This window comes from Mauremys mutica, chromosome 10 (assembly GCF_020497125.1).
Source record: "Mauremys mutica isolate MM-2020 ecotype Southern chromosome 10, ASM2049712v1, whole genome shotgun sequence".
NCBI lineage: Eukaryota > Metazoa > Chordata > Testudines > Geoemydidae > Mauremys > Mauremys mutica.
Window position 1 is genome coordinate 22,598,377 of NC_059081.1, and position 27,491 is coordinate 22,625,867.

The following is a 27,491-nucleotide window of genomic DNA, read 5'->3' on the forward strand; positions in this document are numbered from 1 at the left end:
TCTCTGTTGGCTATAACTGCTGTTAGGGAGGTATGTGACGGCCTCGAATTGTGCATTTGCAGAGAAAATATCACACCATCCAGATGCTCAAGTCTGCTCTTTCTGTACAGAAAACCATGCACAAGGCTGAAACTGAATATGAAATCTATCAGAAAAGAGCTCAGCAATTTTTTTTCACATTTAAATGGAAGCTAGTCATGAAGCACAATCATTCTACTGGGATCAGACTTTAACTATTAGTTATTAAAGTCTAAGTCTAATTAACCCTTAAAACTGACTAACAAAGAGCATCCATCTTTTATAATGCCCAGCTGATTGTATATACTCTGGACATACAGCACCTAAGTCAGATGCTGCTTTGTTATAATTAGAGCAGCAAATTTTGTCTTCCGTTTAGTATTTGCTGTTACATATTGCATGTAATGTATGGCACTGTTAAGGGAAAAAAATTGGAGTCAAAGTGACTGGAAAGTTAGGTCTGGTCTGTAGCACTGTGAGATTGTTGACATCTGCCGAGGTTGGAGAGCTCAGTAAGCAGGAAATGGGGTGTCACTCTGAGTGGTAGTTTACCATTATCCTGGCATCCTAATGAAGTGTCTGCAGTGCACAGAGCTTCTGGATGGCATCTTAACGCACGGCTAAGCAAAAGCACTTCTCTCCTTGTCACTGTCATCCATCTGCCTGCACCCTACTGTAGCCAATGGGATGGAACCATGCTACAATGTGCTATAAGCCATTTAGAGTTGCACATTGCATAATCAGTCCCATCAAATATGTAAAAAATGACTATTATTGGTTATTTCCCTCAAACTCTGGCACCTGGAGTTTGATACATTAAAGTTTAAGTTTTGTAAGTGCTGTTTTTCCCATTAATTCCACATATATTTTTGTTAAATGGGATTGAGTTGCAAACTCATTGTCTTAAGTCTTGCTAATGGATTGCAAGAGTTGTATGAATATTCATTGAAAACTCCACTCTGTATCACATTTGGTGAATTCATCAATTGGATATATAAAAAGGTTTCTTGTAATGTTCATTTTTTGCAACATCTATTTCTGAGGCATGAATAAAAAGTAACCAATTTGTGATCTGAATTGATTTATTCTCCTTATAGCAAACATTAGTTAGTTTGCACATTTCTTATGGATTTTTTTTAAAATGTAGTAGTATTTTACAATGTGTATATGCAATAAGGTTTGCACTGCCTATAGCAGAGATTAAGATTGGGATGTTAATGTTACACAAGATGAAATATCCATGTTTTTCAAATTATATGAAGAATCAGATTTTAAAAAAAAACTAACTTCATATTTTTTTAACCAAAACGGTCTTTGTTCTGAATACTGAAATCTACTGATTGCAACTGAGGAAGTGGGCACTCAGCACCACTGAAAAATCAAGCCCAATGTGCATTCTGTTTTAAGTACATTCTCGTAACCTGATAATACAGAGGTAGTTAATATAGGATCTGGGGTTAAGTTAAGCACTTGCACTATGGGAGAGCTTCTAAAATGGGCAAGGGCAGGACAAACTGGCCAAATCGGGTGTTTTATTTACATAAACAAGAGAGCATAACATAATTTAGTTTCATCAGGAATTTTTCACAGACATTAAAACTATAGCAAACATAACAGCAGGGATGCTTGCACAGCAACACAGTGGGGAAGCTTGCAGAGCGTCTGCCCACACTATGGCTGGCGGTAGCCAGCACCATAAGTCTCACAATTTCATTAGCACTCAAAAATCCACCTAACCCACTCAGTTCTCATTAAACAAAAAACAAAAACAAAACCTGGCAGTTGAATCAATTGTGAATTTTTGGAAGTAGTCTCGGGTTACAAAATTTGCTGTAGCAATAGTGTGTGACATTTTGAACACAGCATAAAGTTTATCAAAAAAAAGGTGAGAAGTGCAGTATAAAAAGCTAGGAGGGAAACACACTTTTAAAAAAATCTTAGCGGTGACAGCTCAATAGTTCAATATTTTATGCAGAATCATATAGCACCTTTTCCCCTGCAACACAGCACAGTAAGGTTCAACAGGACAAAAAGAAGAGATGATGGCTTGAAATAAAATAAAGCATTAATGTGAGCCATAAATGCCAGTTTAACGTTAAACATGAACAAGTAACTGAAGCTGCTGGTAAAGGGAAATGGGTACTGTAGTAAAACTACACAAAGTAAGTCAGGCATGAATAATGCAGCAGGTCTGAGGAAGGTCAAAGGTCAGATTCCAGTACCTTACAAAATAATGAATGCATGTCAGGTTAGAGACATACATCCCTTCCTAGAAAATGTGAGTTATTGGAGATAAACCTTGGACTTCCTGTTCTAAAACAAAGTGGTTTGTTGTAAATAGCTACGTCCATTTAAAATTAATGATTAAAAGAAAGATTCAATGGGATTTGTTTAAGTATTCTTTATGGACATAAAAGCTAAAGGTTACTTTCTTTGTTCATTTTCACCCAGCCACTGTTAATGTTACAGGCACATCATGTTTTCTTCCATGTTCAAATGTTTATCCAAAGTTTATTTGCAAAAGAGCCTATATAATATTAAATACTTTGTAGCTTGTTTAATGCATTCTTCGTTTAAATATAAACAAGAGCATCTCCACAATCTTGCTTTCTTAAAGAGAACCTTATTTTTAGATACAGTAACCCAATTTATAAATATATATACTAGCAAAATAAAAATACCTTCTGCAATTCACATGAAACTATCTTAATTTGCTAAAATTGTTACGTTCTCTTTCCATATTTCTCCTAAAATGCAAAAAAAGGTGGGTGAGGGCTAAATATTCTTCCTCTTTATTATGTGTGTTGTTTTTTGTGGTTTTTATCCCTATTGAAACAGTTTAGAGAAAAGAAAACAGAACTTTCCAGAAGTTACTGATAATCTTCTAACAAGGATTTTGTTGATTTTTGTGATTACAAATTGTACCTTTGTGCTACTTTAACTTAAAAAAATTAGTCTATTTCATCTTCTGGACTTAGCCTTAGCGTTTCAAAAAACAAGTGTCAGATCTAGAAAATGTCTTCTCTTTCTTTGTACTGTAAATTAATGGGCTTCATTAGGCAACAGATAGTTTGGTGATACCTCTTGGATGACTATTTACACAAATCTTCCTGTAGGATTTCCCTCCTGCTTCTTTTTAGTTTGATAAAGAGGCACCCATGAAAAAAAATCTTCAAATTAGGAAAATAAAGGGAGAAAATCTTCAGTGGCTTTAAAGTGGAATGCAAGGATTTCAGGCAGAGAAGAAAATGCATAGGTATTTCAAAATCAAGCATAAGGACTTACATCCGATCTATTGTTAAATATTGCATCGACAAGGTCAAGAGCAGAGACAAGTCTGGCCACTAAGATAGAAGCAGGAACAAGGTTTTTTAAAAAATTGACAGTTTATCAAGTTCAGTTTATAAAGTGGGAGAAAAATTTCTTTAACGCATACCAAAAAAATCAAGCATATGTAGCATTTAAAAAAAACAACATCAAGCATTTTAATGAAAAAGTACCCAATATTTTCATGGAACTATAAAAGGTAGAGAGAGTAAGCATTGTGGCAAAAAGCCTGGGCTCAGCAGCTCTGTGTGGGAAATGGTGAAATGTGACTGTGATTTATAATGAGAAAAGGTATCTACAACATACAATTTTCTACCTAGCTGCAAATAATAATTCATAGTGATGTCCCTTCCAGATAAAATACCTTTGCTATGTAGGACCCATGTGGTAAAATGATCATGATAAATGTCAGACTAGTGCAGGTAACGGCTTTACAAACCATTAAGATTAGCTGGCTCTTTTTTTCGATGATAACAGTAACCATGCTGTGACTCTATGTGGTAATAATATCTCAGTACTGATAAATGCCAGAGCCAGGCAGAGGTGTTTATCATTCCCTGTTCAGAAATGCTGACTAAAGTTACCACATGTTGCCTATTTTCCCTCTTTTACAATAGGCTAACAATTAACCAATAGGCTGATTCATAAAATAATGTTATGCACCATTTCTTCTAGGATTTCTGTGCTTTATCAATTGGTTAACTGTCTCTCACCCTATTTTCTACTGGCCATGTCTTTGGTTATGCACTTTAAAAAGGAGGCAGAGTCTGCCTTTAAAAAAGAACTGTCCATACTTTCCATTGTCTAAAGGGATTGGGTATTATTAGAATATCACTGTGCATTTATGTAATGCTAAATGTTTTATGAATTATATCCATATAAGAATCACTTCCCTAGTCTCTGAAATGCAGCCACTTCTGGGATGGAGAGTGACACCCAGGTAGATATCTATGCAAATCAACATGGGAGTGTGGGACGGGGAAAATATCTCCATAGATGCCCATAATAAATCCTTACTGTACTGCATTTCCCCTGAAGTATTGTGCACTCAACAATAAGCAAGCATTGGGTGCTTTGATTTGTGTTGTTGAACTTCTTTCATAACTCTGGTTTTTAAAAATCCTAGGCTAGATTCAGATCTAAGCTAAATGAGTGCATCTGTGCTCAAGTCCAGTGAACGCTTTCTGGAAAATAGAATGGAAACTACCGTTGAGCGATATCAGTTGAAAAGTATAACTGCTATCATTTTATACAATCTTGGATCGCGTCTTCAATTCAATTCTCACAGGACAAGGTGTCCATATGACAAAAATAACCACCACTTTTGGCAGCCTCAGCAGAGAGGCCGAGACTGACTGAGCATTGAGACTGAGCTACCTTCTCCACTATACAGTTGGGTCCCTAGATATCACGGTCAAAATACAGTGATAGGGCTGTGCATAGAAACCTCTGTCTGTTGTCATCCATGCCTATGTCTGTTCTGTGGATAACTTCATTCTCCAGGGTTGTCAGTCTCACTGCTTTCCCTGAAACCATATTCACATGAAAGATTTTGAAAAGAAAAAATAATCTGTACATTGATTACTCGGGGGTCTAGTCTTTTCTCAAAATACATTGAGCTTCCTAGGAAGAGATTGCACAATTAAACTCAGTTTAAATGATGGATCTGTGGTGCTATAAATTTGCTTCTTAGATTATAAAATCTTCAGGGTAGAAACTGCGTATTCATATGTGTTTATGCAGCACCTAACACAAAGAGGGCTCAACTCTGACTGGAGAATCTGGATGCTAGACCAATATAAATATTAAATACTAAAATATACTCAGAATTATAGATGATAATTAAGCCATAGATGATCAGATCAGAAAAGAATTCTCAGGTTATCTAGAACATGCAGCTTGCAAGATGTTTTCTCTACATCAGGCCTACTGGCACCTTATCTAATCTGTTCCTAAATGAAATGAAATGAAACCACACTTGTATATGTCTTTGTTTTAGCAGCAACATCTCATGCAAATAAATGCAAATATCACAAGTATAAGCCATATGCAAAAAGTATGTCCTTGAAACCATGAATTACACTAAACTACAATGCTTATTCCGACCAAGACAGCAGTAACATTCTTATTCCCATATTCTTTTGTTACCGATTGTATACTGGTAATGGTAATTGTTTCCTACCAAAAAGCAGTTAAAAATGATAGTACCAATACAACCAATTCTAGAAGATAGATGAAAAATTTAATTGTGTGCAGACAATTGCTGATTGCTAGAAAGCATGAGTTTAATCATAATTTTAAATTAATATCTGTAGGTGTGTGGATCAAAAGCATGATATAGAGAGATTAGAGGTAAAGAAAGGGAACCATGCTAATCAATCTGGTCATTGGAGAGTGAACAGAAAAAAAAAAAGAAAGTAAAGATTACATGGTTACTCAGTTCAAGGAGGTGTCCAGTGCAGATCCTGGTGCACTGGTGGAATGCAGTTCCAGAGTAGAAAACACCACTTTCTAAGAAGGCTACTTACTATTTGCAGGTAGGCCAGCCGTGGAATATTTGCATTTGTACGAATCCAAATGGCTTATTAAAATAAATGTATAGAATATAAAGTTAGTTCTCTGCTGAGAAAATGTTTCCTGAACAATTAGAAAGATTTTTCCATCCCTTGTAAGCTATTGTGCAGGCTCCCCATCAGTATCTCAGATGGTAAGACATTCTAAGATAACTACACTTGTAACCACGTTAACTGTGGCCTCTAGTTTAAGCTCTAGTTGCTAAGATGTCTGACATAACTGTATGCAAACAATATCCTAAAGTGACACTCAAATCTTATACTTTTTTCTATTTTTCCTCATCAGAAAATCCAGACAGCAACACTCAAGTTAAGTCCATAAGGCGTCTTATTCAGAAGCTCCCTAGGCCAAACCGTGACACAATGAAAATCCTCTTTGAACATCTAAAAAAGTAAGTTAAGCTAACAGTACTAAAGGAGTGGGATTTTTAAAGGTGCCTAAAGGAGCTAGGTGCCCAAATCCTACCTCAAATATCTAACAGTATTAATGGAGTATACTCTTTTTGCAAAACTGAATATGATTATCAAATATGTACATATATTCTATCCTTACTCACAAGAAGATCTGTACAACTAGACTTAAATACTCATTATTTTTTACTAGCAAATGGAACAGTAGTATTTCTCTTCAGATGGGGTAAAATGCTTTGGATTACTGTATACTAGGTTATGTTGAATTATACAATATAGCATTACCCAGAATAATCCAGTATACATATATGCAGTTGGTTTTGTAAGTTATGGGTTAGCAAATTCTCCTTCAGCTTTGTCTTTATTTTTGAGCTATGCACACTGTAAGGTATGTCATCAACAAGTTTCTATTCATATAAATAGCCCTTGTGTATGCATAAGTCATAAAAAAGACCTGCAGTTTACATAGAAAATTAGTTGTTCTCCCTTATAGTGAAGTTCAGTCCAGTGCAGAATGCCTACACAAGCTCTTAGGAAAGATTTAAAGTGCCCGTCTCCTCTGGAAAAGTTGATGAGATACCACAGATGTTCCATTCAGATACTATGGTGATGGACGTGGCTCACAAATCCAGATTTGTAAAAACAGCATTGTTGAGTTCCACGTTTATCATCTTTTGGCAATTTCCATATTCACTGTGCCCAGTTACAAAAGCAACCTGGAATCTAATGATCAAGCTGGGTTTTCTTTCTTTCTTTTGTGGCATCAGTGTTAATGAAAGCAACAGAGAGTCCTGTGGCACCTTTAAGACTAACAGTGTTAATGAAGTTTCTGAAGGCAGTATTTAAAATTGTCTGAAGAAAGTTAAAGGATCTATTATTTTCTACAGAAAGGAGAGAGAATACATCTGCCTGTCCTCCAGCCCCCCTCTCCACCCATCAGTTCTGCCCCAACATCTGTTCTGACCCAAACCACCACATCAGTTCTGCTTCACCTCTGCCTCTCCTACAGTTCCAGGGATTCTTCACTCACTCACACGCACACAGAGCAGGGTCCGTCCTGGGGGAGAAGCAGAGAAGCCATCCCAATATTCACAGGAGGAAAAGGGGTGAGGGAGGAGGGAATAATAGGACTGGAAGGGACCTTGAGAGGTCATCTAGTCCAGTCCCCTGCACTCATGGCAGGACTAAGTATCTAGAACATCCCTGACAGGTGTTTGTTTCTAACCTGCTCTTAAACATTTCCAGTGATGGAGATTCCACAACTTCCCCAGACAATTTATTCCAGTGCTTAACTACCCTGACAGTTACGAAGTTTTTCCTAATGTCCAACCTAAACCGCCCTTGCTGCAGTTTATGCCCATTGCTTCTTGTCCTAACCTCAGATGTTAAGGAGAACAATTTTTCCCCTCCTCCTTGTAACAATCTTTTATGTTCTTGAAAACTGTTACCATGTCCCCTCTCAGTCTTCTGTTCTCCAGACTAAACAAACCCAATTTTTTTTCCAATCTTCCCTCATAGGTCACATTTTCTAGACCTTTAATCATGTTTGTTGCTCTTCTCTGGACTTTCTCTAATTTGTCCACATCTTTCCTGAAATGTGGCACCCAGAACTGGACACAATACTCCAGCTGAGGCCTAATCATCACAGAGTACAGCGGAAGAATTACTTCTCATGTCTTGCTTACAGCACTTCTGCTAATACATCCCAGAATGATGTTTGCTTTTTTTGCTACAGTGTTACATTGTTGACTGATATTTAGCTTGTGATCTACTATGACAGTGTTTCTCAAACTGGGGTCGCCGCTTGTGTAGGGAAAGCCCCTGGCGGGCCGGGCCGGTTTGTTTACCTGCCCCGTCCGCAGGTCTGGCCGATCGCGGCTCCCACTGTCTGCGGTTCACTGCTGCAGGCCAATCAGAGCTGCTGGAAGCGGCGGCCAGTATGTCCCTCAGCCTGCGCCGCTTCCAGCAGCCCCCATTGGCCCGGAGCAGTGAATCGCGGCCAGTGGGAGCTGTGATCGTCTGGACCTGCAGACGGGGCAAGTAAACAAACCGGCCTGGCCCACCAGGGGCTTTCCCTACACAAACGGCGACCCCAGTTTGAGAAACACTGTACTATGACCCCCAAATCCCTTTCTGCAGTACTCCTTTCTAGGCAGACATTTCCCATTTATGTATTTCTGCAACTGATTGTTCCTACCTAAGTGCATTTGTCCTTATTGAATTTCATCCTATTTACTTCAGATCATTTCTCCATTTTGTCCAAATCATTTTGAATTTTAATCCTATCCTCCAAAGCTCTTGCAACCCCTCCCAGCTTGGTATTATCTGCAAACTTTATAAGTGTACTCTCTATGCCATTATCTAAATTGTTGATGAACATATTGAACAGAACCAAACCCCAAACTGGTCCCTATGGGACCCCACTCAATATGACCTTCCAGTTTGATTGTGAATTGAGGAATGTAGCCACCATTAGGTACTAGGCTCTGGTCTGGTCCCCTTTCTTCCCCTGCCCCGTCCCGAGAATGGCTTCAGCTCGTGAGAGGAGGGGGGAGAGTTCTGCCTACAGTGGCTCTGATTGGCTGTTTATGCCCCAGGAAGAGAGGAATTGATGGAAGCAGCCAATCAAAGGGGGTTTACTCCTAGGGAGGGCTGAAATGACACCCGCAACCCAGCTCTAGTTGTAGAAATTATATTTGCTGGTTGTGTGACTCCTTTCGACCAGGCACATTGTAAGCACTATCTCTAAGCCAAATTATGCCTTCAGTGATGCACCAGAGTTGCATTATTTTCAATGGGATTGGATAGGTCTAACAGATTACAATGGAGTAAACGACAAAGGATCGAATCCAGCTCCTCTCTTAACTGTGCTGGCTCTGTAGAGCTTATGGAAGTGAGGAACTGGGAACAGCTCAGTGCAGTAAGAAGGTGCCATTTTACATAGTCACTTGGTCTACTCTCAGAGTAGAGCTGCTCTTAACATAAGGTGTTTGTATGGCCTCATTCAGGCCCTGGGCACAGGGGTGAAGTTCACCCAGTATAAATAAGATTGACCCCCAAAACAGACCAAACCCATCTTTTAATGAATGGTGCCTTTATACTTTTCTGATGCACTCTATAGCTCACTACATACAACATATGTAAATCATTTTTATGGGTGTATGGCTACCAAATAAATGCTGAATTGAGAAAAGAAATCCATCTAGTTGTGTGATGGCCCCATTTAATGAAGCATGAAAAGGTTTAAGCAAGTCCATAAAGAGATTTAAAAAAGTAAATTTGGCCTTCTGGAAAGACTGTTGCCCCAGTCTCCCTGTAATGTACCCTGTGCATATAAGTTAACCTCTAGTGTGTGGCCTAAAGAAAGGGTGTGTGACCTACTACAGTCAATTAGGGAATTATAAGGGATGCTGTCTGCTAAAAGAGAATGTTAGCTCAAGTGACAGAGGCCTATGGTTTTGTGCCTAAAGGACCAGCGTTCTATTCCCAGCAGCCCAGGTGGGTGGTGTCATGATAGGTATGAATAGGTCTACATATAAAGCCATATTTTACACTTCAGAGGTGGGCCCACCAAGAAGACACTACTGTTACCCAGGCTGTAAGGGAAAATCACATCAGATATGCACAAGGGCTATTTAAGACTGAAAGGGTGATCTTGTAGTTAATCCACTGAACTGAGACTCATGAGTCGTGGGTTCAGTTGCTGGCTTGGCCATGGACTTTCTGTGTGACCTTGGGTACATCACTGAATCTCTCTGTGCCTTGGTGCTCTATAAAATGGAGATAATACTTTCTTTGTCTGTCTTGTCTCTTTTGACTGTAATCTCTTCAGGGCAAGAATAGACTCTTACTGTGTGTATACAGAGCACCTGGCAAAGCTGGGCACACTGAAATACAAATAATTAAATAATGATACCTAGTAGTTGCATATGTCCTCAGTATATGGCCTGATCATACCTTTGCAGTAGGAAGGAGGGAAGATTTGTTATCTAAATATACACGTTCTTATTCATCCGACTATGAATAGATGCATTTCCAATTATCATTGAGGCAAAGCCCAGTGAATCAGCAGGTATAACAGTGGCGTATACTAGCACACCAGCAGTGCAAGATAGGACAGAATGATAAATTGGACCATTTGGGACTATAAACATTATGGAAGCAATATTCTTAATCTATATGAAGAAAGTCAGCATGTGGTGCTGACTTGTATAAGCACATCGAATGGAAAGAAGGAACTATTTGATGAGTCTTGGCTCCATGACATAGAAGCTGGGGTAGAAGGTTATACTGGAAAAAAATGGCATCTAAAATTGAGGGGGTGGCATAAAGGTCTATGCTGTTTTGTACCACATCTTATCAATGGGCAAGAAAGGATCCACTCTGTGAGCCAGGGAGGCCCAATAGATCAGGGTAAATGAAAATATATATGTTGCTCTCTCTACTAACAACAGGGTATTTTAATGTGGTAAATACAGACATTTTGTATTTGTTTTGAACTAAAGCAGTTAAAATGAGAACTTAGGTCCAACAACAGGTGTAATTATTTCTCCTTTAGACTGAGATTGTCTAGCAACATCTTACTAAAGTATAAATATACTACAAGCTACCAACCACTTCCTGTATAATGACCCATCTTGCTATCGTTGATCAGAGCTATATGCAGAATCTAATCATGTATAACTACATACATGATTTTGCTTTGGCTTCATCATACAAGGGGGAGGAAGAAGGTGCAGAAAGAGTGGCCACCCCATTGGTATCTCCTGATATCCCAGCCCAGTGCTGCAACCTTAATTCTACTTTGCAGCAAAAGCCACAAAAATGGCTACTTGTTTGACTCATTAGCATGCTGTAGGTGACATCCTTGCATTACTGCCCCAGCTATGGTCACTGTACTCCTCCAATTAATTCCCTTACTGACCGCTACACGTATACATATCTGGGTGCAGGCTGGGTCTTCAACTCACCAAACTGAGAATGATGTGGAAATCTCCACACTGTGTTGGTGAAGCCAGCACATCTACTGAGCACATGTGCTTTTGTGCATGTAGCTCAGCAGTCACATATCTCCCTTGTGCCCTATCTTCCATGCTGGAAGCTTGTTAACATATCTAGGGAAGCTTTTGTTAAATAGCTATGCTAGCCTGTAATCAAAGTCTGTAGGGACTAAAGAAGGAGATTGTTTGCTGGGACTCTGAACAAATGTATGTATGAAACCATTGTTAGAATGCTTTCCCTATACTCGGGGAACAATTCTGTTCTGATTTACACATGTGTAACCCCACTGATGTAAGCAGATTACACAGACATATATGAAAGCAGAATTGGGTACTGGGATGTTTTCAGTAGCTCTTCTGAAAAACTACAGTCAATGACCCAGCTTCTGTACTGGCTCTCACCTCGTGCAGGTCCTTTGCAATCAGCGGAGTTGCACAAGGTGAGTGATGGCAGAACTTTGCTCAATATGCATAAATAGTGTTTACCTCAAATTGTTGTCAATTTTTGTTTGGTTGTTTAACTAAACTGGTTTGATTTGAGTCAGGAATGCAATTTCAGGGGAAAAGCCTTTTCTCAACTTCACTGCTACAGAGAGCCCTTCAAGTTGTGGACCTAATGTGCTGGAGGTGCACATCCCCTGCACACCGCAAAGCTTAAGTCTTTGGGGGATGTCTGCTGCTGCCACAGGAGGATAGGACAGGAGTAACTGAAGAATCTACAACTACTAATACCCTCCAATCTTTCTGTGTAGGGGCAAAGGGGGAAGCAAGACCCTAGATCATGTAGGCTGGAGTATGAGCTGTGGAATTCTTCTGTAACGCACAGCTGGGGACTGGCAGAGGACAGTTGGAGAATTCCATTTGTCCCAGCAGCCAGCACAGTGGCTATGTCTACATTTGGAGCTAAATGTATGATTCCCAGCTCACATAGACATACTTGAGCTAGTTCTCATCAAGCTAGTGCACTACAATAGTATACCTGTGGTAGCATAGGCAGCAGCACGGGCTAGCCACCCATGTACAAGCCTGCCCAAACCCCATTGATACGTACTCAGGGCAGCTAGTCCATCTGCCACCCGCAATGTTACTATGGCTACTCTACTGACAACAGCTAAAATATGTCTGTGCAAGCTGGGAATCACATCCTTAGCTCCAAGTGTGGAGGTAGCCAGTGACGTACGCTTGGCACTGGTGAGAGGATTTGGCCTTTATAAGGAAGATGCCACTTAGCCTAATTGAATACTTGGTGAGAGCAAGATTGCACAGAAGATTCTATCTATGGCTTTTCAGTTCTGGAGAAGTAGGTTCAGATCAGATGTGAAATGAACTTGAGGAGAATGGTCTCTCTTTCTAGTCTTTAAAAGTGCATCCAGAATATTTGACACAATCAGTCATTGCTGTGCAAGAGAGGTCTAGTGCTGTAATAGAAGAACAGAACAGTGAGGTACTGACAGAACTGAACTGGACAGTATGTGTAGTGTCTGCCCACACTTCACAGAATGTCCATAAGATCTAAACTGCACCGAGTTCTCTCATGTAGGGATAAAGTGAGAAAGGCCAAAATCCATGTAGAGTTGGATGTTGCAAAGGGAATTAAAACCAATAGTAAAAGATTCTATAGCCATATAAATAAGAAGAAAACAAAGAAAGAAGTGGGACTGCTAAACACTGATGATGGAGTGGAGGTTAAGGATAATCTAGGCATGTCCCAATATCTAAACAAACACTTTGCCTCAGTCTTTAATGAGGCTAATGAGGATCTTAGGGATAATGGTAGGATGACAAATGGGAATGAGGATATGAAGGTAGATATTGCCACATCCGAGGTAGAAGCTAAACTCGAACAGCTTAATGGGACTAAATCGGGGAGCCCAGATAATCTTAATCCAAGAATATTAAAGGAACTGGCACATTAAATTGCATGCTCATTAGCAAGAATTTTTAATGAATCTGTAAACTCAGGGGTTGTACCATATGATTGGAGAACTGCTAACATAGTTCTTATCTTTAAGAAAGGGGAAAAACGTGATCCAGGCAACTAGAGGCCTGTTAGTTTGACATCTGTAGTATGCAAAGTCTTGGGGAAAAAATTGAAGGAGAAAGTAGTTAAGGACATTGAGGTCAACGGTAATTGGGACAAAATACAACATGGTTTTACAAAAGGTAGATCATGCCAAACCAACCTGATCTCCTTCTTTGAGAAGGTAACAGATTTTTTAGACAAAGGAAACACAGTGGATCTAATTTACCTCAATTTCAGTAAAGCATTTGACACGGTTCCACATGGGGAATTATTAGCTAAATTGGAAAAGATGGGGATCAATATGAAAATTGAAAGATGGATAAGGAACTGGTTAAAGGGGAGACTACGAGTCGTACTGAAAGGTGAACTGTCAGGCTGGAGGGAGGTTACTAGTGGAGTTCCTCAGGGATCGGTTTTGGGACCAATCTTATTTAATCTTTTTATTACTGACCTTGGCACAAAAAGTGGGAATATGCTAATAAAGTTTGCGGGTGACACAAAGCTGGGAGGTATTGCCAATACAGAGAAAGACCGGCATATCCTACAGGAAGATCTGGATGACCTTGTAAACTGGAGTAATAGTAATAAGATGAAATTTAATAGTGAAAAGTGCATGGTCATGCATTTAGGGATTAATAACAAAAATTATTGTTATAAGCTGGGGATGCATCAGTTGGAAGTAACAGCGGAGGAGAAGGACCTTAGAGTATTGGTTGATCACAGGATGACTATGAGCCGCCAATGTGATATTGCCGTGAAAAAAGCTAATGCGGTCTTGGGATGCATCAGGCGAGGTATTACCAGTAGAGATAAGGAGGTGTTAGTACCATTATACAAGGCACTGGTGAGACCTCATCTGGAATACTGTGTGCAGTTCTGGTCTCCCATGTATAAGAAGGATGAATTCAAACTGGAACTGGTACAGAGAAGGGCTACCAGGATGATCCGAGGAATGGAAAACCTGTTTTATGAAAGGAGACTCAAAGAGCTTGGCTTGTTTAGCCTAACCAAAAGAAGGCTGAGGGCAGATATGATTGCTCTCTACAAATATATCAGAGGAATAAATACCAGGGAGGGAGGGGAATTATTTAAGCTCAGTACCAATGTGGACACAAGAACAAATGGATATAAACTGGCCATCAGGAAGTTTAAACTTGAAATTAGATGAAGGTTTCTAACCATCAGAGGAGTGAAATTCTGGAACAGCCTTCCAAGGGGAGTAGTGGGGGCAAAAGACATATCTGGCTTCAAGACTAAGCTTGATAAGCTTATGGAGGGGATGGTATAATGAGATTGGTCTTTGACTATTAGCAGTAAATATGACCAATGATCTGCGATGGGATGTTGGATGGGATGGGATCTGAGTTACTACAGAGAATTGTTTCCTGGGTGTTTGTCTGGTGAGTCTTGCCCACATGCTCAGGGTTTAGCTGATGGCCCTATTTGGGGTCAGGAAGGAATTTTCCTCCAGGGCAGATTGGCAGAGGCCCTGGAGGTTTTTCGCCTTCCTCTGCAGCGTGGGGCATGGGTCACTTGCTGGAAGATTCTCTGCACCTTGAAGTCTTTAAACCATGATTTGAGGACTTCAATGGCTCAGACACAGGTTTGATACAGGAGTGGGTGGGTGAGATTCTGTAGCCTGAGTTGTGCAGGAGGTCGGACTAGGTGATCATAATGGTCCCTTCTGACCTTAAAGTCTATGATTCTATGCACGGAACACACATTAAAGAAACCTCATGTGCTTTTAAACGGAAACAGCTAACATTGCAAATTAAACTGTATTATCACAATGTCATTTATTAAGTCCAGAGAGTAGCACCCATTAGGGCAAGTGTGGCTCTATTTTACAGTGCAAATGGGATACCAGGTTTTTGGGGCACTTGCTGTTTTAAGCATTTTGCAACAGAAGGGCAAAACCTTGAGTTTCCCATTAATTTTACATGAAATCTGTCCATATAACATATAAGGTAAAAACACACAGCTCAGGGCTGGTTAGGGAAATCATATGGCATATGCCAGTTTAATGCCACATCAAGTGCTTTGCAAGGAATGGTGTTAAAAAAGTAGTTGAATCTTAGATGCCACTTACATAGTCTATAAAAATATAAAACACAAACTGTAGGCCAATTTCTACTATCTTTAATGCAGCAGAACTCCCACTAAAATTAGTGGGAATTTTTCTCTGTAAAAAGGCTGCAGAATATGACCCGTTCTATGTTAGCATATTGTACTGATGCAGCATTGTGTGTGTCCTCCTGCCCCTTTAAATTCTTGTTTCTTTTTTGATGAAAACAGAACTATGACTGCTCAGCATTCTACCCTTTCTTCCTGTTTTTTCATCAGGAGATAAATTCACCTCTGTGCAGAGGGCGCGCTATGCCTAGGAACCACCGAAGTCTACGAAAACCAATAAATCCCATTTAGGTCCTATTTTGAGGGCTTAAACAGGCCATCAGTGATGCACTGGCCTTCTACATAAGGGTGAATTTCATCCTACATGAAGTAACCACCCTCTATTTGTGAAATCACTATCTCCACAGCAACTAATTCACAAAATGAGATTTGTAATCTCAAGTGAGGAATAAACAGCACCTTCCATCCAGGAATCCCAAAGTGCTTTTTGAACATTAACTAACTAACCCTTCTTGGAAGTAGCTATTATTATAAACATGTTACAGATAGGAAAGCTGAGGCACAAGGAATTTAAGTGACTTACCCAGGGTCAGAGAGTAAGTCAGTGGCAGAGCCAGCAAGCTCAAAGTCATTGCAGGGAGTCTGCTGCTGTAGCCACAAGATTTTTCTGCCTCTCTAATCTAATATGCACTAATCTAAAAGAGCTAAAAGTATCAAATGATATATTAGAGGCAAATATCCTTAATTTCATACTTTCCCCTCAAAAGTATTATTTACTATGTTAATATTATTATATTATATTATTTACTATATTAATAAGTATAGTTTGTAATAATTAAACAAAAAGACAGTCACCAGGATGCCTTTTAGCAATCCCTCTCCCCGCTTCTTTAAGTGGAAAGCATCGAACCCAGATGCCCAAGTATGGACGATATTCTTCCAGCAGCAGCATCTGGCTCCTTGGCAAGCACGTCAGGCAAGTTGTCTGGGGAGTTTTGCAGTTGCCTCTTGGTTTATCACGTGGATCAGGTACTGTGGCCTATCTGGCTGCCTTGTCCGTATGGAAACCAATTCCTTTTGATTCACCTTTGATTCTGCAAAATTAGTTCACTCCCTTTTTCCTAGGCTTTAGGCCACTTGTGTTTTGCTATGCTGCGTGCATTCACTTACAATCCAGGCTTTTTCCTCCTTTCAGTCAGAAATGAAATTATCAGAATCCTCCCCCTCCCCTCCATTAAAACCATTAGTTCTTTAATAATAATGACTTGAATCAATGTCACTAAAAATAAGTCCCTTGTTAAGCAGTGGTGGTGTTGATCGAAAACAACAGCAAATACCCTGTAACCTAATATATTCTCTAACACAAGTTATGAAAGTATTACATCGGTTTGTCTATTAGTTGATTTATAAAAAAAATTGGCTCCCTGTTTCCTTGTAGCACCTTGAACAGCAGAGCATCCAGTGACTGAAACCAGACAAACAAACACAGCAGTATGGGTCAGCTTTATTGCATTCCAAAGAGCACCAGCTTCTGGAAACTGCATTTAACAAAACAGATTTATTTTTACCTATTTTTTTTTAAAAAGGAGCCACATGTATGAAGAGCTGAACAATAGCCCACGCAAGAGGCAGGAATGACAATGTGATGACAAGTCCAGCAGCAATACCCAGAATGCCAAGGATAAATCAGAAATTAAAGCTATTGTATGACAGCTAGTAATACTTAGCATGGGATGTCTGCAAAATTTCCATATTTATTTTTAGTGGAGGAGAAAAGATGCAAGTTACACATGTGATTTTCATTTATTAAAGTATGTACTATACCAGCAGGTTTAAACAGGCTTAGATAGTAAATCTAGGCTCAGGAAAACTCTCTTTTACATAGCAGAACAAATCACATATACAAGTGTGAAACTTTCACAAAGAAACCCAAAATCGGGCAAAATTCATCAGGCTTAGATGGTCATTATGAAGCACTCTACGGTGCAGAGAAGTTCAGCAGACCTCAGAGAGATTGCAGGAGGCCTGAAGATAGAGGTGAACAGAGATTTAGGTCTTGATACAGGAAAGCACATAAGCAAACAGCAATTAAGTGAAATCAACAAAATATAAGCATGTTTTAAATGCTTTCCTGAATCAGGGCCTTACTTAGGATCATCAGTCCCCCTCTTAGCTTTGCGCTAAAGGGGCAGGACAGCAACAATGGGAACAAGGACATTTTGAGTCCCACTGCTGCAAAATGGAGCAAAGGAAGCAATGCTGAGAATCTGAAGAGGAGAAAAGAAGCATGATTGTGAATGGATGGTAATATACCTAGTGGCCAGGGACCTACCCTCTTACCCCAAAGGACTTTAATGGCAGTCAAGGATGCTGGGCACGTGTAGGTTTAGGATTTTAAGCCTCGTATGAAATTTTCAATACTATTTTCAGGCACTACAGGGCTAAATGTAAAGTATATCATGGAGGCACTTTTGTGCACACGACACATGCGCTTACTGTTTCATAGAAATGTAGGGCTGGAAGGGACCTCAAAGGTCAGCAAGTCCATCTCCCCCACATTGAGGCAGGACTAAGTATTTCTAGAGCATCCCTGAAAGATGTCTGTCTAACCAATCCTTAAAAACCTTCAGTGAAGGGAATTCCACAGCCCAGCCTGGGTAACCAGTTCCCGGGCTTAACCTTAGAGTTGAACATTTTCCCTTATATCTAACCTAAATTCCCCTTGCTGCAAATAAAGTTTCTTACTTCTTGTCCTGCCTTTGGTGAACATGGAGAACAATTGATCACCATCTCATCTATATAAAAGATTCAGAGAGGAATTCAAACAATGAAAATACTGGGTCTAGCTAAGCACAGTTTTCCTTTAGGTTACCCAGAAAAGGAGTTGAATCCATTTCTCTCCCATTAAGTACATTTTTCTGTATAATTTATTAAATGACTTCTCCCTCCGCCAGTAAGTGGCCACTCTCAATAGATGAACAATATGCATCTCAGCAAGTGTGCACTAAGAGAGTAGACTGAAAAGAAAACAAAGTTGTTAGTCAGAAAAGTAACAAAACCAGGTTTCCTGGGTATCTTTACATTGCTATCATTTTAAATGCTAAAGTGTGTATGTATATCACGGAGTCCCCTACGATCACACATAGCAATTCTTAATGTGAATAAAACATTCCTCAAAGATCACTCATTCTTCAGTAACATGTGAACTTGGCAAATTCACAGTGTTTTAGAGAAAATATAACCGTGAATGTCATATTTTCCTATGAGGTTAGATATACTTTCTACCTTTATTGCTGACTTTAAAAAAATCTAATTCTCATAAAGAATCTGGCAAGTGATGGCATCTGGTACTTTTTCTATGTGCCACCATTTTGCAAATGTACTGAACTGAAGTTACAGTAAAAACAGTGATCAAAATAATTACATTTTGATTAAAATTTATACTGTGGTGGGCCCCAAAGAGCTCCAATCAGGAATGGAGCACCATTGTGGGTATGTAAATACAGGTAGACACAGTCCCTGCCCCAAAGAACTTTTACTTTTCATTCACATAGCATCTTGGATCCAAATAGCTGAATTTGCTTTACAAATATTAATTAAGTCTCACAACTATCCTTTGAGGTAGATGAGTTTTATTATCCTAATTTTACAGCTGGGGAACCTGACACATACAAAAAGTTAGGTAAGTAACTTTCCGAAGCTCATGCAGTATGTCACAAGTCCTAGGTTCTGCTCCTCGTCCACTGTGAAATAGTCAGGTCCTTGGTCTACCCACACAAGGGTCCTGCTTTTGGGGTTTCACAAGTTCCAGTGAACTTTACTGGTGGGTTTAATTTATGTGGCTTTGCAATCCCTCAGTTTTGCTTTGATTTTAGAGCTCTTTTAAACCCAAATATCTCAGGGTGCTCAGGACACTGGAGAAGGGTCTTTGTATCTTAAAAGATTGGGCTCCAGCATGTTGGAGTGCAGAACCAAGTCACCAAGGGGTTAATTGCAGTGTTTTTCATTCTTAAAATCTTCATTGGGACTTTATTTTATTTAAAAAAAAAGGCAAATGCCAAAATGTCAGTGTTCTGTACAAAATAATTAATTTAACACAATGAGATCTATTCTACCATCAATTGAAAGAGAATTTATGCAGGTAACTCATTAATGTTAGTGAGAGTTTGGCAAGTAGATCCCCAGCATTTTGATGGGAAAAACAGACCCGGATATTCTTTTGAGAATGATAGATAGAGATATATAAAATGCATGCTTGTCAGTGGCAAATATATGAACTCAAAAACAAATTCTGATCAACCAGGCCAATGGATATACCCCACTGAAATCATATTAGATCAGATCATTTTTCACACATTGCAAAACATGCAACAACCATTTCAATCATCATACTAAGAGAAATCAATATATTTTTGCTTTCAGAGAGTAGCATTTCACATTTCAGCATCTCCAAATTATCAGCAACATACATCTCTTTTTGTGGTCTACTGCAGCATTTGTACTTCTAACAGGATATTGGCCATTTTCTTGTGAAGATCTACAAATCCTCGTAAACAAAGACCAGTTTGAAAAAATTAAGAGCAAATCTGTGGACTGGAATGCACCCTATTTATAATAGGAACAAAAAGCTGGCAATGAAATATAAACCTAAATCACAGCAGAATGACCTACTTTAAGGCTTTTGCCAAAGAGACAGTGTTTTTAGACAGCTCCTCTGAAGTAGCGTCTTTATGTCTATGCCATCTGCAGATTTATTATTGTGCCTGAAAAAACGAAAAGACCTACAGTATTCCTGAATGAAACTAAGCTTTGTCTATAGGAAAAACTCCAGTATTGTGGGCACCACACCCACACCTACTGATGTGGTCCAAGCTTTTTTTCTTTAGAGCACCTAATTAAGAAACCCTGACTCATTTACATGGATACGTTTGATCTAAATTACACTCCAAACCGCACCAAATTAGGAGCATCTGTGAATGTGAAATGTTTGTTCCCTGTGACTGGTAAAACAGGGCCAGCTCTGGACAGCACATGTTCAAGTGACGAAAAATATTTCAGATGTAACATACTTCTCAGACCCACTTTTCCACTAATAATTCATAGTGAGTTAAACCAGTATCTCTGCTTCCACAATCATTTCAGACTGTGAAAAAGTGTCATCTTTTTTTTTTAAGCGAGAAAAAAGGTAGACGACCACCTACTTTGTTCGTTGTCACCGATAAAAGGCCTTAGTACACCCACTGGCAGAGATGCAAATCTGCATAGCAATAGAGTGTTGTCACATACATAGTATCTCTTTGCAAGGCATTCAGAAATCCTGAACTGTGGTAGAAAGGGAAGTATTTTATGGATGACTGGCTATTGACCACAGCAAAGGCCTTTTAACTTGAAATATCTTCTCATATTTGTTAACCAACAGTTTAATGCTGTCTAAAGGATCTGGATGAGGACCTGGATGGCAGCTTGGTGAAATTTCACCATGCACACTGGGTAAACATTTAGGATTAAAGTCAATAGGCCAGATTCTTGCGTGTAAATCCAGGCATTTTCTGCTGCATTATTGCTGTAATCTAATCCCACAACTGGAGAGTCTGTCCCCAGGAGGATCACACCAATGCAAAGAGGGAATCCTCCAGTGACAAAAAAGCTTTTACTCCACTCTCCTGACCATATGCTGCTGGCATAACAGAGAAAAAGGGGTATAGCTGTAGCAAAGGAGACTTTGGCATGACTGTGCTGACCTCTGGTTGCTGTTCTGGCCTCTTAGAGCAGTTAGTAACTGAGAAACTCAACCAGCCATTATCTTTCTCTATATTAAGCCAGGGAACCAGCTCTACACATCTTTACGCCATCTTTGCAACTCCCAATTCCTGCTGTGTGCAGTTTGGCCAAACCTCAGGATTTGGTCCAGGATCTTTTGACCTGCAGGGTTTGAAAGAAGGCATCCTTGCATTACAGTCAGCATTGTATTTTTGCTTCTTTCTTGCTCTATAAATAGTGCAAGTCACATAATATCAGTGAAATTTTGTTTATGAGAAGTATAATAGCGTGCTATGGTTACATTTGAACTTAAATCCACATTCAGATAGCTAAGGATCCTCTTGCTTTCTAGTATGTTACGTATGATGAAGGTTTATGTTCAAGACTTTAAGTAAAAAGGGGAGAAACTATATAAATAACACTTCTTTTGTCTGAAGAGATTTTAATACATTTGTCTGATCTACTGTTTTTGCAGTAGCTAGAATATAATTTGAATATATTAATATTTTCAGCAACTGTGCTCAGGGAGCACAGTTAATAACTTATGCATGGATACATAGATATACTTCAGACAGAGGTAATGTTTTTAGCCCTTATGTTGGTAATACTTAGAAACACACAATGAAAGAGCCTGTTCTTTCCTCCTCTTTGTTGTGGGCATGCATTGTGATGGTATGGAGCCAGTGTTCTTTCTGTTGTCTACACAGCCTGGATTCAATAAGCAGTTATATATGCATATTATGACAATGTGGTCAAGGAAACCAGATTTTTTTACCATACCTTCGTGTGCCTGTATAGCATAAAATCTGGTGCTTATTTTTCTTCTCCTCGTTCAATATGTTAACATATTTATAATTTGATACAGGTTATGTTCATTTTATAATTAAAATTATAGAGCTAGATGAAAACCCAGCAAGATGTTACTAAATGGAAAATATTTATCTTTTCATACATTACCCATTATGATGCAATGTAAAGTCATAAATCTGTGGAATGGCTAACCCACAGCTGAGTGTATGATAGATGTATCCTCTCCTGTGTCACAAGTCCCAACAAGTTACCTCTGTCTCAGAAGCTGGGAGTTTTCCTGTACAGTTCTCATACCCAGCAACTAGAAGGCACTGCTGCTGTTTTGTCAGAAGCTACCTGTCTCCTCTCCAGCACTTCTGTCAGTTGCTCCATTCCCAGCTCTGAGCCCTACAGGAGAGCTGCGGAGAAGGAGAAGAGCAGCCTGGAGAGAAGTACTCATCAGGGCTGTCTGCCCCAACTCTGCTACTGCTAGAAACAGCCTCTGGCAGGGTAAAGGGAAAAGGAGGCTCCAGGGGGGATAGAGAAAACCAAAAGTTTGGGAGGGAATGATCGAGAGAAGCTCGGCCTTGCATAGATGCTGCAGGCAGAAGTGGAAAGGGTCCTGCTGTTTCAGATAATCGTCTCACCGACAGCATGCTTATTCAGCCTGCTTTCATCCTCAGAATTTAGATGTTCCCGCCTTGCCCCCTCCCTACCATGGCATGTTGCTACACTGAGGGCTGTAAGGCGGGTGGCATACAGCTGTTCTGGAACCTTTACGCCATCTGCAAACCCCTTTATGCTGGATATTCCTGAGCTGCTGGTTTCTTCAACTATCTGTCCCTTGACACCTCTGGAGTGCCATAAAGGGGCTAAAGCAGAATGCACAATCTGAGCCCCTGTCTCCAGACAGGATTATGCTCCACATTATATTTACCATCCATAATACTATATGGTATCTAGTTTTACATTTTAGATAGATACTGGGTAATGTTGCAATGTCACATAACTATGATCCGTACACTCTCCTAGTGACTGAATGGATCATTCTTTTCTGTACACTGGATTCAGATTACACTTGAATTAATATCTACTGTCCCTAAGAAATTTACAGTTATATCTAGCAGCTGGAAATAGTGCAGGGGCTTCCTGTACAAACACATGTAGTGTGTATTTATCTGGCATCCAGCACAGTCACAGCCTAACTTAATCCTCCTCATTAATGAAATTCCTATTGATATTTCAGAAAATCTCTAGATAGCAGGTACGTAGAGATCTGCAAGTCCAACCAGAGGGTCTTGAAAGATAAATATGAGGAATATAAGGATCCAGAGTTGTCTTTTGGCTGAATTCATTTTTCCTCCAGATCTGAGGTGCAAGGACCAAGGGGCGAGTGCAAAGAAAGCTCACTGTTTACAAGGAATTTAGGCCCAGCTTTTTAAAGGTATTTAGGCATTGCTGCCCTTGGCATTGCAATGCCTAAGAGCCTAAATCTCATTTTTGAAAGGAATTTAGGCACTTAGGAGCCGTCGATGGGATTTTTGCCCCTATGTGCCTAAATTACTTTTGAAAATGAGATTTAGGCTCCTAAATCAGTTAGGCACTGCACCATTGAATGTAGTAACGCTTAAATACCTTAACAAATCTGGGCCTTAGAGACTATGAGAATGAACCATTAACCACGCTGGTACTGCCTAACTACACATTGGGCAAAGCACACCTGTAGTAGTAGCCTGTATATCTGGAGTCTCCTCTTTCCACTGCAGACATTCCATTATCAGAGGTCTGCTGCCACTCACAAGCTGCAGCTGAGTACTCATTTAAAGGGTTAATAGAAATGACACAGCAACTCAGATAGGGTGCACTTCAAGCCCCCTCGCCTACTACTATTCTAAGGAAATTTACATGAAAGCTGGCAGTGATTTGAGGAGTTTTTTCAAGTGTATCTGAAGGAGAGGTTACTCAGAAACCTGCAGCCTTCTAGCCAGCCGTTTGACCCTGACCACACTGGAGGCTAAGGTCAGTGCCGTGTAGGAATTAACATGGAAGTACCTGACTTTTGCACATCCCCTAACCAGGGGTTTGCTGGGGAGTAGTTCAGCCTCCAACACATGTTGGACAGTTCTGTCTCCTAATTTGCACCCTGGCTGCAACAGTCACTATGGCCATTCTGGCCAGCATGTGGTAATGCCCTTGCCACAACCGCTTCTTGCTTCAGCAGGCCCATGTTATGCTCCCCTTATCCAGGAGCTCCTATGGCGTAGAGTTGGCATAGCTGGCTGTACACTGTCTGCAGCTTCCCCTATGCCAGGAAAACTCACCAGGGAGCTGCACTCCAGTGGCAAATCAGCCAGGTACTGTAGCTTTGGATTATCACAATTAGAAACAAATGTAATGCAAAAATAAGCCTTATTTCTTGATCACCTTCAGTTCTAGACATTCGCACAATTACAAACTTGTGGCCTAAACTAGTATTTAAGGGGGCTGAGGCAGGAAGCCAGAAATTGTGAGTTTAGCATGACAGAAAATGAACAGTGGACATTTGTAGAGCATCTGAGACCATTAGGATGGGTTCGGCCATGATCACATGACCCACTGTAACAATCCTTCAGACAGATGGATAGTTGACCCAAGAGGGCCAATGAGCTACCCAAACGCCCTGTAAAACTGGGAAGACATGGAAACCTACATGACTTGCAGTTCCTGCAAAAGGTGCATTGTACGGAGGTAGGATGGATGGAAAATACCCATTCCAGACCTTTCATGCATTTAGTGCAGTGGGCTACATATGTGCATAAAGAATAAATCTCTAGCTAAGGTGAGCGGACAAGACAAAGTGGGAGTGGAAAAGACAATGCTGACATTATAAATACATTGTTCATGAGGATGTGAAATGTAAATAAGTTTAAATAAATCAAAAAAATGCCCTAGTATTCACTAGTGCAGTTAAGAGAGACCCTCATTCCATTCATATTTGATATCAAAGCTGAAGCAACTGTGATGCTGAGAGGCACGTTAAAGCATCTTTCAAATCTGATACAAATTTGTGGATGTATGTTGCACTACTACAGGGGCGGGCAAACTTTTTGGCCTGAGGGCCGCATCGGGTAAATTGTATGGAGGGCGGGTTAGGGGAGGGGGTCGTGGCCCGGTCCCCACCTCCTATCTGCCCCCCCTCAGGACTCCTGCCCCATCCAACCCACTCCATTCCCTGACAGCCCCTCTGCGACCCCTGCTCCATCCACACATCCCTGCTCTCTGTCCCCTGACTGCCCCCAGACTCCCACCACCCCATCCAACCCCTCCTCTCATTCCTGACGGCCCTCTGGGACCCCTGCCCCATTCAACCACCCCTTCTCCCTGTCCCCTTACGGCCCCCCTGGGACCCCTGCCCCTGACTGCCCCGACTGCCCCCTGCTACTCCATCCAACCCCCCCTCCTTCCTGACTGCCCCCCCAGGACCTCTGCTCCCATTCAACCCCTTATTCCCCCCCGACCGCCCCAACCCCTATCCACACCTCTGCCCCCTGACCACCACCACAAACTCCCCTGCGCTCTATCCAACCCGCCCCAGCTCCCTGCCCCCTTACCGCACTGCCTGGAGCACCAGTGGCTGGCAGTGCTACAGCCGCACTGCCTGGCTGGAGCTGGGCCATGCTGCCACTGCCGCCACCACCACTATGCAGCACAGAGATCGGGTCAGGCCGGACTCTGCAGCTGCGCTGCCCCAGGAGCTCACAGCCCCACCGCCCAGAGCATTGCACCGGCAGCGGAGCGAGCTGAGGCTGCGAGGGAGGGGGGGACAGCAGAGAAGGAGCCGTAATTTGCCCACCCCTGCACTAGTAGCTTGTAGAGGGTTCACATACCATACTCAACCATTGCTCTTAGGCAGACCAATGTGCATAGACCGTCATCCTATCAACAAGCGAGAGAGACTGTAGGACAAAGATTTGGTTTTATTTTTATTTTTTTGGTGGGGGGAACGACACACATTAGTGGGCCAATACACTCATTTTTTTCAGGTGTAGGAATCTCTTAAAATGGCATACCCTATAGAGAACGTATATATATCTAACAGTTCACAGAACAGGAAGTGCAGTTGTGCTATGACCCTTATGAAGCCATTCGCTGACAACACTTCTTGATCGCAACTCCAAAGAACATCCCATGCCATATAGAACAGAAACATTTGTTCATTATACTAGATAAAAATTATGATTTATTGGCAGGATAAAACTAAGCTTGTCCTCAGAGCTTTCAAGACTCATTGGAACAGATACATTTTCAAACAGGTTGCCTAAAGTTGAGCTTCCCAATTGAAAATTTCAGCCAAATGACTACATGTGGGCATTAAGTCAGAAACTGGACATTTTGGAAACATATTCTGGGTCCACATCTTTGCCCCCAATAGGATTATTGCAGCTTCAACACAAAAGGTCGATGACTGCACACTGCAACAGGCTAAGGAATGGATAGCAATGGGAGTTTTGCAATTGACTTCAGTTATCAGAGGGGTAGCCGTGTTAGTCTGTATCCAGAAAAACAACGAGGAGTCCAGTGGCACCTTAAAGACTAACAGATTTATTTGGGCATAAACTTTTGTGGGTAAAAAACCCACTTCTGGAGGAGTTCTAATTGACTTCAATGGCACTTTCACCCAGGGGCTAGCGAGGTGATATGTACAGGGCACTGCAAGGAGTATGGTGATGTGGAAGCAAAGATAAATACTAACCCAATGGTTCCTTGGGATATTTTCTGAGGGCTGTTGCCTGGCCAGGTATTGCTTTGATGAGACAACACAGCCCTGCTGGGGAAACTACTATATAAAGCCGTGGTAGCGCAGTCAGCACAGGATCTGCAGTAGCAATTAAATCTGTATGAAGGGGTCACACTACCATTTCTAGTATTGTTACAGCTGGTATCCTGGGAGACAATATGACTTTCTGAAGTGTAGCAAGGTATCATTTGTTGCTGGCAACTTGAGAAAACTATTGGTATCAGAACAGCAATGCTCATGCCCGTTGAATTGCAAAGGGAAAAAAATGGGCTGCATGAGTATTTGTATCAGGCAGTATCCTATCCCCCTCTCTATGTATGCCAAATCCATCTCCTTCTCCAGAGTTCGCAGTTGTTGGGAGAAGAGTAGAGCAGCTGAGAGGGTTAGTGATAGCACAGTCTGGCTGAAGCACTAAGCCTGCTATGAAGGATGGGGATTCTATTACTGTATACAATGCCAGGGGTTATAGCTGCTTTTTATTTTTCTCACCAGCATATTTAAAATAAACCATTCCAATTATGTGCAATTGTGTACAACCTTACTAGTTCATTTGCAGGCCCTCGTACATGCTTTTCACGTTCTGTTTTGAATGTGCTGTCCAAAGGTGTCCATATGTGATGACTAGGAAAATGGACTAGGAGTCAGGAGATCTGGTATTTAGTTTCTGCATAGACTCATTG

General features: G+C 40.8%; 1 protein-coding gene across 1 annotated transcript in view; it reads left to right on the top strand.

Moving 5' to 3' along the window:
- The window catches only part of ARHGAP15 (Rho GTPase activating protein 15), a 454,296-nt gene that overhangs the window by 407,942 nt on the left and 18,863 nt on the right, over positions 1-27,491 (top strand). The window contains exon 13 of the mRNA XM_045031797.1: positions 6,205-6,310. Within this exon, the coding sequence (XP_044887732.1) occupies positions 6,205-6,310 (106 nt within the window). The remainder of the gene's footprint in view (positions 1-6,204; positions 6,311-27,491) is intronic.